At 32.9% G+C, this 12,853-nt stretch overlaps 1 protein-coding gene across 2 annotated transcripts in view; it reads right to left on the reverse strand.

Annotated features, from left to right (window-relative positions):
* Positions 1 to 3,254: 3,254 nt before the first annotated feature.
* The window catches only part of LOC121380976 (tubulin polyglutamylase TTLL4-like), a 38,074-nt gene continuing 28,475 nt past the window's right edge, over positions 3,255 to 12,853 (reverse strand). Inside the window, exons 15-16 of one of the 2 annotated variants that reach the window (XM_041510034.1) lie at positions 12,082 to 12,244; positions 3,255 to 7,916 (exon numbers count right to left, since the gene is read on the reverse strand). In XM_041510034.1, coding sequence (XP_041365968.1) covers positions 7,745 to 7,916; positions 12,082 to 12,244 — 335 coding nt within the window. In that variant the 3' untranslated portion in view covers positions 3,255 to 7,744. Of the gene's footprint in view, positions 7,920 to 12,081; positions 12,245 to 12,853 lie in introns of both variants that reach the window. The other variant, XM_041510033.1, reaches the window with a different exon arrangement.

Here is a 12,853-nt window from a genome sequence, read left to right on the forward strand (position 1 = left end):
TTATGTAAATTTTGAGTCTTTTATTCACATTATATGTTATTCGTGATACCAAACAACAATACTGCTTAAAAAAAATAATTAAATGTTGCAAAATTGACCACTTGACGGACATGGACAGCTGTGGTGGCAGTACTCATAACGGTATAACGGTTGCCACCGGGGTTGCAGGACCGTCAGTTTTGAGTGATTCACGTCATCACGGTTATATTTAGTCCAGTGAGCTCTGTCCTATGTTCGTTTTGATTTAGTAAACTAGGCTTGGAGTGGCAGTCCTCTTTGTGGCAGTGCATAATTTATTGTGAAGGAAAGGATCTCCACAGGAGTGACTCTCCTAGAGGACTAACTAGATAGAGATTCATGGAATCAACGACTAAATGCCCATTCCACCACTCTGCATTGTACACAGATATGAACATGATGATGGACAGGAAGGAAATGTTTTATTTAACAATGCACTCAACACATTTTATTTATGGTTATATGGCATCCGACATATGGTTCAGGACCACACAGATATCGAGGGAGGAAACCCACTGTCGCCTCTTCATGGGCTACTCTTTTCGATTAGCAGCAAGGGATCTTTTATATGCACCATACGACAGACAGGGCAGTACACACCACAACCTTTGATATGCTACTCGTGGTGCACTGGCTGGAACAAGAAATAGCCCAATGAGCCCACCAACGGGGATCGATCCTAGACCGACTGCACATCGAGCGAGCGATTTACCCCTGGGCTAAGTCCTGCCCCTGATGATGATGGATAGTGTCATGTCGTTGAAATTTATTGTCAATATTAAATTACCATCAAGGGCTGTGTAAGTTTTTAAGTACACAGAGAGGCTGTTGCATTTGAGAAAGAGGTGAGAGGGATGTCAAGACAACATCACTACAAGGACCTCCTGCACCTCAGATAAATTGCAACACCCATCTCCACATCATGCAATTTCTCTAACCCCCCCCCCCCCCCCCCCCCCCAAGTGCACATCTGTATGTATGCATAATTAGCCATTTTTTTCACATCAATAATACAATAAGATACACAAATGTATTGATATACATTTAATCCGTTCAAGAAGTTGACAAAATGTACACGGTTTTTGGTTTTGTCAGTATGGCACATATAGTAAACTATAAGTTAACAAATATTACTCCATACGTTATAAAACCCTGAACAACAGGTAAGACGAGAAGCATTAAGTTAATTTATTAAACATTTACCAGTATTTTAAAGCTAATGGTGTAAACAGAAAATGATACTTAAAAAAAAGTGATCCACAACATCTCCAATCATACTGATATAAAAATAATAATTTAACATTTAACATATAATGCATACATCATAATTTGAAATATGTGATATGTTTTATTTCCTTCTGGTAAATTAGTTGTATTAAAAATATATATATACATTATAACATACATGTGTGTCAACGACAATGGACTTTGAACATGACAGATACACATATAAGGCAACTGGGGCTGGATCTACAATTATATCGGACTTTAAAAAACAAAAGTACTCTTACTGTAACCCAAACAAATTATAATTATACTTGGAGTGTAAAACTAATAATATTTAATTAAAAATGTGTTGCTAAACAGTCTGGTAAAATCAGATTAAAAATTTCACATCACAAGTTTGATTACCATAATATCCCTGTCTGCCAATTTGTAGAGTTTTTTTTTTTTATTCTTCTTGTTAATTTGTACATATACTTCAGTGATAATAGAGCATGGTGGCCCCCACCCATTAAGCGAAATAAGTAAACTACATCTACATGTATATTTAAATGCACTAAAATATGTAATATTTTACTGGTGAATTTTGTTCTAATAATTATTCTCTGGATACGGTTAGCCTAAAATTAGAATCTATCAATGAAAAAGTATTGTTAATCTGAAATTACAGTTGTTTGTTTTAATCACGAATAAACTTAAAAATGGATAATAACAAGACATCAAAAGGTTTTAGTTAAAGTAGAATGGGTCTACACCAAATACACAAAGCTGTAAATATATATCATATCACATGTGCTATAAATACACAAAGATGTAAATATATATCATATCACAAGTGGTATAAACATTTTATGTTCTCATCGTTGACAACACTGATCCAGAGGATATGTTTATGGTTTGTACAAATTGTACTAAGGGTTTTTATAAAATTTTCTGGTGAACAAAAACTCATACATCAGCACTGTAATAATAAATAATTGTACCGGAGTGTGTTGTAGAAAATGTATGACACTTGCTGTGAAAGTCTAATGTTACATGCTAGGACTCATAAACATTTTTCAGCAGTCATCTACCTACTGACCTATAAAATTATAAATAATGAAATATATACTCTTCAAAAAAAGTAGGGGAACTCTAATAAGAATTTACAATTGCCAAAATTGTACGGTATATTAGCTGTGGGGAATGGTTATATGATAATAGTGAATTAATTGGGCAAACATTACAACTGGTAGTTCAGTATTACAGTAGGTTTTATGACCACCAAAGATCTTGAAGGAAAGTTGGAGTGGTCAGAAGTGAAATTTGAAAGTTGACGTTTTTATCCGTAAATATCAAATTCAAACAATCAAAATGACTAAAAACAAAACAATAACAACTGTATGATCAACAGAATGAAAAAGATTGACAGAAATAATGTTCCACAGTGATTAATTGACCTTCCTGGAAATGGTCAAAATCGAGAATGACACCCCCCAACGTGTACAGGGCAACTGCGTGATGATGCGTGTGCAAACTATTGAATGTGTTTCAGTGTGTTGATAAACAGACCTGAACGTTCTTTACTAGGATGTCTGTGGTCAAAACGTATGTTCGGACTAATAGATGATATTAACATTAATATTTCAGGTTCCCCTACTTTTTTTAAAGAGTATATAATCTGAACATTTTAAACAAATCTGCCAAAACTAATTATTTATCTAAACCTTGTATAGTCTTTGAAATATTTGTAGTTTTTTTTAATTCTAATATGTACATACTGCTAATATAAACTAATATGGCAAATGCAGATATGACATTTATCCTAAACAATCAGTTCACAAAACATTTCTATATATGCACCAATACAAACTGAAAATTAGTACAAACTAATCTTTTGTGCCAAATAGTTGGGGGTGGAGATGTGGTCCTAAATGACTTACCAGTATATTATTTTGTAAAAATAATATATCTAATTACCCCCTCCACCACCTCAGTGCACTGTTATAATGAAATAGAAAATATATATCTAAGAAATGTGATGGAATCTTTAAAAATTATTTTAAAGAGATACTTTTTTTTTTTTTTTTTTTAAAGTTAGTATTATCTTGATCTGATGTATAGTTACTCTTTATGCATTTATATTAATAACTGTTTCAGTATTTGAGCTAGAGTAATTCAATAGGGTTCAATAGTTATTCAATACTTATTAATAAAATATGGTGAAAGACTAGCTCTTTTATGACACCATATAGTTTTTAGGTATAATTACATGCAACAAGATTACAGGCAATAAGATATACATACACTCACAGAAAGAGTTCCTGTGCACCAAGTAAAATGGGTCTCAAACCAATTGTAAAATCTATAAATGGTCGAAATTTATGAGTGGTGTGAAGACACCATAATTTTATTAACTGTCTCATAATGATTACAAATGACCAAAAATAGTTTTTAAAAGTGATTTAATATTCCTTGTTTTTGTTAAACATACATGTATACCTTGTGCAATACATACACAGGAACATTTACGATGAGTATATATATTTACTAAAATGTAATTTATTTTTCTAATGTTTATATTAGAATTTTTATTGTTTTATGTTTTTTCTTCCTCGTTTCCTTTTATACAAAACATTTTGTGTGTGTGTGTGTGTAATACTGCATTTTTTAAACACATGCATTTATTTTTTAAACAGAATAAGCACCATAAATATTATGGTACTTTTTATTTTAAACTGTAAGTGAAGAAATAAAATTACTAACTGATGTATATTTTCTGTCCAGCAGAAATAATGAACATTTGAATAATAACCTGTATTTTAGTGGAATAATAATAAAATAGCGTTAGATCCAGTAATTATCTGAAGGACACACTAAACCACTGGTGTCTCATCCATGATAATTTTAAACTTTGAGATGTGCAGGCTTTATTTTATTTTATAAACCAATATCCACCCCTCACCAACCTTCAAATCACAAAACTGTTTGGGATTGTTCATGAAAGATGAAAATTAGCTTTAAATTGTCAAATATATCATAATAATTTAGTTATTTAAGGATTGTCTGTTATTTCTTTTAGATTCATCGGTATGTAAAACTGTGTGAATTGGCAAAGCTGTTTGTTTACAGCCAGATAAATATAAAAGATATACCAGACAATGCCTATAATTAGAATTTAAACATACATGTATTTATTAATAAAAACAAAAACAAGATCATATTTCATTTTGAATTCTTTTTTTAGTTAATGGGCAATAATGCTCAATAATATGAAATACCAATATAAAGTCAGTTATGACTTTCCCTGGCAATTGTTTTTTTTTTTTTTAATTTTTATATTCATCGAGAAATGAACAAACTTTCATTGCTATGGCTGGACCAATGGGATAGCTTTAAATTGTAATTAATACAACTGAAATTTAATTATTTTAGGTATAATTGGTATAATTAAAATATTGTCATACAAGAGACTATTATGTGAATATTTATCATCCCTGTACTTTCGTGTACAGTAACATCTACCTTCAGATTATTAATGGCATTTGTGTCTTAGAAATTTCAAAAATGTGAAAACATTTATTTTTCTCTTTCATAAAAAGGAGAAAAACCCCCCACATTTATGACCATCTTAACAAAACAAATATTTACAGTTTATATACAAGCACCATTCAAAGTATAAAAAATTCACAGGTATCTAGCTTATCAGATCTGCATATGAATGTCACAAAAATAAATATATATACATAATAATACATATACATATACAAGACAAGTGACTAGGCCAAGTAACACGTTTTTCTCTCTTAACCACCCTCTCCCCAAATTATAATGGCCCATGTGAACATACAGTGCTGGGAAAGTGAAAAAGATAGGGTTTGGTTTAAAAAGTGAGCAAAGGACCTGACAAGAAATTTCATGAAGAAGAATGATCTGTTCACATGCTGCCAATTGTTTTACGATAAACTGCATGGCTTTTAGATGGACTCAAATCCAACTTGTCAAGTCCAAACTGGAAATCTGTAACCAAAACTTCAAAACTAAACTGCAGCAGAGTCCAAAATGTTTGACATTCACAAATTCTCAGACTAGATCCTTATTTATATTTTAAAATATTTTTAATATCAAATAAATTTTAAGGTGGTTTCAGTGGAAACAATTTTTTTTAATAAAGTTTTAAATATAAAAAAGTTGGAAATTATTTTAAAATAAAAATTATGGAAGCAAGGCTAAAACAGCCCAACTGCATTTAATATATTCTGTTAGAGACAGAGCGTTTTATTTCATAAGCACATAGCCAGCTATAGTATTTAACATTTAAACGCCAAAGCTAGAATATTTTACTCATGTAAGTTCTATATATACCGGTAATATCAAATCTGGCTAATTTTCTAATTCAACCTAGCTTCTTCAATTTATATTCCCAAAAAGAAATATTTAAACTACAGTTTTACATTTCCACAAACAATGGAATTCTGCATCGCAAATATAATTATCTAATATACCTTTACAACTAAACTGTCTAGCATATAGCTACTAACAAAGCATTATTTCAGTTATGTTATATCTCTATCTTAAATTCATAAAGATGTATTTCATAGTTTAAAAAAAAACTATACACTTATGTCTATAAAAGTATCCGCCAACCCCCACCATAACAGTATCCTAGTGGAAACGTCAGTTTTTGGTCCTCATTCTAGTTTGGAATGTCAGTGCTGCATAATGATGACATATGGGAGTACTAAATTAATACAAGCAAACTGTAGAAATCTTGCACTGTTTTCTCCTTACATGAATACTTAACATCATAGTAGCGGCAAAACAGATACACAAGCACATCAAATAATAGGTCTGTTTTATAAAAATGTAATTGTGTTTCAAAATTGCACTTGCACTTGCTCAAACACATCCATCCATCTACAAAGTGTCTATAAACTTAGTCAGACTCCATTCTTAACCACTTAAACAAACTTTACAGAACTGGTAACTTTTTAATGATGGAACTGAGAGATTAAAACATATATATATATATATATATATATATATATATATATATATATATATATATATATATAAAGTAGTTTTTCAATACTGTAATAACAGAAAAAAAGGTTAATCAATATTAAAGTGAAAGTCTGTATTTCATTACAATACTACAGCAAAAAAATCACATCAGAGTATTTACACAATTAAAATTATTGCAAGAGAAAACTAAAAAAGACACTGTAATTTTAGTAGCATTATCAAAGATGATAAGTGAACATTGCTACCTTGTATCAGTACTGATTTCATTAAAAACAATGATAGGTAACTGTTGTACAGTGTTTGTACTGAACATCACACTCACCAGTGTATTCATTGAATAACAAACATTCCCATCATTCAAACTGTAACACATTTAACAAACATAGGTTTTGGTTGTTGTCTCTAGCCATGTTGTTAAACAGATGTAATGGTATCAAGTATTGCATTATACATTATATTCATCCACATTAATTAAGGGCCAGTAGATGTTTTGGTCAGTTTTCACAAATGTTATATTGTGTTTAAGGTCACAGGTGATTTTAAACATTTGAGTACATTTTGACCACAAGTTTTTCACATCTTGTATCATATATAATTAAAATACTAAAAACATCAACTGGTCCTCAATTGATTTTGTTGAGTATACTTTAAGATCACAGACGATGCTATATGTAAATTTTATTTCAACAATGCATATTGCCATATCGTACTACATCCACCGACATTCTTGCACACTGACATATTAACAACATTCTGACACATCTACCAAGACCATTCTTAAAGAACTACAAAGAACATTCTACCACACATCTACCAAGGTCATTCTTAAAGAATTACCAAGAACATTCTCACACATTCTCATACCTACCAACACCCTAAAAGATCTACCAGGAACATTCTCATATCTACCAACACCGGAAACACACATCTACCAAGAACATTGTCACACATGTATTGACAGCAAAACACGTAGCTATTAAGAACATTCTCAGACATCTAACATGAACATTCTAACACAACTACCAAGAGCATTCTTGCACATTTACCCAGAACATTCTCACACATCTACCAAGAACAAACAAACAAAAAACAATGGAATATTGTCAAAATATCCTCACATCTACCAATGACAATCGCACACAGCTACCAACATTCTAATACATTTACAAGGAATATTCTCAACAGCTGCCAATAACATTCTCATAAATCTATCAAGAACATTAAAAACCCACCTGCCACATAAAAAAACAAAAGACTATGATATGAATGGGACAGTGTGTATACAGCACTTTGAATGTTTCAGAACCAAAACTAGACGACTCTCTTCATCAAATCAGAACCTATCCGACTTGGGTTCAGCTTTCTGTTTGCTCCTCTGATGACCAAAACAATGGCTGCGGTCTCTCTTGCCAAAGTTGCGTTGGCTGTAACGTTTCGAGGCAAACACTGAATTGCTTCCACTGAACATACTGCTGAGTGGTGGAAGGCGGACCTCCAGTCACCTGGTCGTGCGCTGGGACGTCGGCGACTTGGGGAACATCTGCGACTGCGAGCCCACCTTCAGAGACAGATTGTTCACCGACGTCGAACTGATCGTCTGGGCCAGTGACTGGCGTTGGGATGTATGAGTCGCAGCTTTTGACACTTTGGAAAGTTGAACTAACGAAGTACTGCTGGAAAAGTTAAATATAAAAAAATCAGTTTGAACAAAGTAGTTAGTAGTACATGTAGTTCTAATTTAAATGATCAAAAACGGCTTTAATTGAGACAAATACCCTGTAGTGTTTAAAACCTAAAGTTAGTATACATAAAGCCCATTTTGAAGGTTTCATAGTGGGTCTACTCTTGAAAAGCAAAATGATAAAGCTGTCATTTAAATTAATCATGTCTTACGGGTGCCATTAATTACTGAACATGCTGAACTAACAAAAATCAATATTATGTGAATTAAATCACCAGATAGTTTCCAGTTAATTGATTTCTGTCAAAGTCCTGCTATTTTATAGATGTATTTTTGGGACATGCAAAAACGGGTCAGTTGTAAGTAGCTTTATACATGTACATACATGTGTTTCATGACCATTTTGCTAAAATGGAATTAATATTAAAGAACGAATGAATGAAGCACGAAAAATACATCGGCTATTGGGTGTCAAACTATGGTAAATGGGAAAAACTAAAGTGATGATCAACATCAATATAAAAATTCAACAGTTAAATAAAAACACAGTGTAAAGGACTGTGTAAAAATACAAATATCACAGATAGATATAATTAAAATTTAGAATAAAATTCAGTATCACGTAAAAATTGTAAAACTAATTCTGGATGGAATCGAAATGATTCCATCATATTTGTTTGTCCAAATATATCTTTTCGAGTTTCATGCAGATGCTTACACTCCACAAAAATGTGTCGCACTGTCATACTGACACTAAACTATAAACCAAGTTGACGTAGAAATGCAAAAATTGTTGCTATCACCACCAGAAAAGTAATGCCGCATTTAGCCTTTTTACTTTGTAAAGACAGGACAAATAAGCATTTAATCTTGTTTGGTTGAAAAAAAACTAAAAACATAAAACTTATATATGAATTTATATGATAAATAAAACATGCACCAAACATTTACTACAGGACTCTGCAATACATAATGAATACATAAATGTTGGAATTTAATGTTTACAAATGATTAATATATTTTAAACTATTTTAACAAAATCAGTACATAACACTTTTGGCATAAAGGTAGTGTGATCATACACTTCACTACAGCTATACTGCTTCTCTGTGTCTTCACACATACTTGATAGTTAAAGTTTGTTTTGTTTAACGACACCACTAGAGCACATTGATTAATTAATCATCGGTTATTGGATGTCAAACATTTGGTAATTATGACTCGTAGTCATCAGAAGAAACTTGCTACATTTTTTCTAATGCAACAAGGGATCTTTAATATGCACTTTCCCACAGACAGGAAAGCACATACCACAGTCTTTGCCCAGTTGTGGTGCACTGGTTGGAACAAGAAAAACCCAATGAGCTGAATGGATCCACTGAGGTGGTTCGATCCTACGATGCAAGCACCTCAATCGAGCACTCAATCGACTGAGCTAAATCCCACCCCCTCACATGTACTTGATAACGATATCGTCCAATGGTTTTCAGTCCATACCAATCGATGCACTTTATTGTGATTGTCCACGAACCCACATATTGACATAATCAAGCCAACGTCCGCAAGGCTCATGGGCAAGCTACCATTGCAATTCCAACCGTAATAATACATCAAACAGTTCCATAAATAGATGTTCATCAGGAGTGTTTTTTAAGTTATAAATACAATGTGATAATTTTTGACATTCATGATGTAGCCCAGTGTAACAGCGCTCGCTCGACGCGCAGTCTGTCTGGGATTGATCCCTGTCGGTGGGCCCATTGGGCCATTTCTTGTTCTAGCCAATGCACCACAACTGGTATATCAATGGTAGTGGTATGTACTACTCTGTCTGTGGGATGGTGTATATAAAAGATCCCTTGCTACTAATCAAAAAGAGTAGCCCATGAAGTGGTGACAGCGGGTTTCCTCTCTCATTATCTGTGTGGTCCTTAAACATATGTTTGATGCCATATAACCGTAAATAAAATGTGTTGAGTGTGTAGTTAAATAAAACACATCTTTCTTTCTTTCTTTGGTTCTATGGTTCAGATTTGCATGAATGTGAAAAATTATCACCTTCAACTTTTATAATTCCAAGTTTATAACTATACTATCAAATAACAAACATGTTTTCCCCAATATAAAAATACTATCAAATAACAAACACGTTTTTGAGGAAATTAATACACGGCACAAGGGGAATCCCTCATTCTCCGGTTCGGATTTTTACGTCTGTAGTCAAATGAGATAATTCTCAAATTTTTACGACAAATAAAAAAAAAATATTTTATCAATAAATATTAAAATTTATTGATTCAACATTAACAGTTATTTTATTAATTTTTAAACAATAATGAGAACATTTGAAACAATCTTTTTAGTTGGGTTTTTTAAACACCGCCGAAAACAGTGCAAAACTGATGTTCATGCAGTTACATGTACATGTAAGAATGTCAGTTTTCAAAGTTACATTATATTATTTGGACCAATTCAAGTCAATGTTAATCAGCATTTGTCAAATGAATTTTATTTATCCTATAATACTTCTAAAATAAAAGTCACCTTCATCAGTACTATGATGTCATCATGATTAGCATAAATGTAGTTTGACGAAAAACACTAAATATTACGAAATGTTACACTCAGGTATACAGGTCTTGTTGGCTTGTAAGCAAATGACCCACTGACAGAAAAACATTATTAATAATGCAAAATATCAAATGGGTTTATGACATGGATATTATGGGTAAGTTATTGTAAGATATATTATAAATATACTCTATAAAATAAGGAAACCTAACAAGTACATGTACAATACTTATGTAAAGAATTTATTTCAGATTCATAGCCATAGTAGTGATCATACGTCTCACTATGCACTACGGCTATGCTGTTGGTCAATGTCTTCACACATACTTGCTAATGATATACTTGCACGATCTATTGGTGGTTATGCTAGTGATGGATCACTTGATAGTGCACAGCATAATCAATCTACGATGACAGATCCATTATGGTGCAGTGCAATCGATCGATGCTTGCACGATCTAGCGATGGCTATATTAATACTGAATCCACTGATGGCACCTGACATACAGAAATATATGTTGGCCCACTACAGGGACATCACATGCAAAGGATTTTGTCTTATTAATTTGTCAATTTAATAATACAAAACAAAATCCTTTAAATTTGACATCACAGGAGTGGATTAATATTCCTTGCAATGTCTGTCAAATTCTTCATTTAAGAAAAAAAAAAAAAAAGTTTACAGTTCACACAATTCCAAACTGCCTTTATATTTTCCACTATGTATATTTCAGTCACATACCAGTGACATACAATGATTCCCTGTTGCAGAATCGATTGCAAATCAAGCTCTAGTTTTATGCACATTTAAAAGAAAGGAAATATTTTATGTTTATTTGCAATCCCAAATGACAGATGTTGCCCCGTTTTTAACATGAAGGTTGACTAACGCAGCCATTGCAGTGAATGAGACATAGTCCAGTGGTATAACACTCGCCTGATGCACAGTCGGTCTAGGATCAATCCCAGCCGGTGGACCCAGAGGGCTATTTCTCGTTCCAGCCAGAGCCAGAGCTCCACAACTGGTGTAACAAAGGCTATGGTAAGTACTATCCTATCTGTAGGATGATGCATATAAAAGATCCCTTGCTGCTAACTGAAAAAAAGTTGCCCATGTCATGGCTGGAGCAGGTTTCTTCTCTCATTATCTTTATGGTCCTTAATCATATGTATGATGCCCTACAACCATAATTAAAATGTGTTGACTTTGTTTGTTTTGTTTAACACCACAAGAGTACATTGATTTATTAATCATCGGCTATTGTATGTCAAACATTTGGTAATTTTAACCTGCTACATTTTTTCATTAGTAGCAAGGGATATTTTATATGCACCATCCCACAAACAGGATAGCACATACCACAGCCTTTGATATACCAGTCATGGTGCACTGGCTGGAACGAGAAAACAAATGTGTCGATTGCATCATTAAATAACACAGTCTGTTCCTTCTTGAAACAGCAATATGTCACATTTTCACGTGATGTCCGACTAAAATATGCTGCAGAAAATACAAATATTAACTTGGAAGTATTTTGTCATAAATCCTTTCCCACGCAACCTACAGCAGCATATGCCAATACCTGAGTTTAGAAGTTGGCTCGTTTTCCTTTGTTTTTCCGGTGGTCCGGTTTTCCCAGAATCCGGTGATGGTGCAACTCGGTGGGTTCCACTGGTGGCTAGGATCATCGGTGACACTTTCCAGATGAAGTCCTTCTTCGCACAGTGATTCAAGCAGGGCAATGCCTGTAACACACAAACAAGAAATGCAGTTATATTGTCTTCTAAATGTTCTTATAAAACCAGTGGAAACACATCTTCCCACCCACTAAAAAATTAAAATGTTTTTATGTCATGATGGCTCATATGACAGTTACTCTTCCTGAAGTAAAAAAAGCTGCCTAAGACATATGATAAATGACAAAAGGTGTTAAAAATCTCTAAATTGTAATTTGTACTACAATATCTTTAAGATGAGTAAAATTAAATACAACAAGAATTCCACATAATTAAATGTCTCGCCAACCATACAAATTTTCGGTGCACTATGACGACAAGCCATAGATGCAACAATATACCAAGTTTCAATGAAATGACCTAGGATGTATAGTTCGTGAGAAACTGATCCAAGGCGAAACTTTAACGTCAAACTTTATTAAGCCGAGACAATTCATACTAAAACTAATAGAAAATTTTATAAATTTTACTGCATAAAACAAGTTTTCTCACAGCTGCTAAAAGGTCCTGAGACCTTAAAAGGAATGTTTCAAACAGAGTTTAAGGCTGAACCTGTCCAATCATTAAACTGATGAATTTGTTGGAAAATGTCAGATCATTAAGCTGGCACAACTGTTG

This window comes from Gigantopelta aegis, chromosome 9 (assembly GCF_016097555.1).
Source record: "Gigantopelta aegis isolate Gae_Host chromosome 9, Gae_host_genome, whole genome shotgun sequence".
NCBI classification, from domain to species: Eukaryota; Metazoa; Mollusca; class Gastropoda; order Neomphalida; family Peltospiridae; genus Gigantopelta; species Gigantopelta aegis.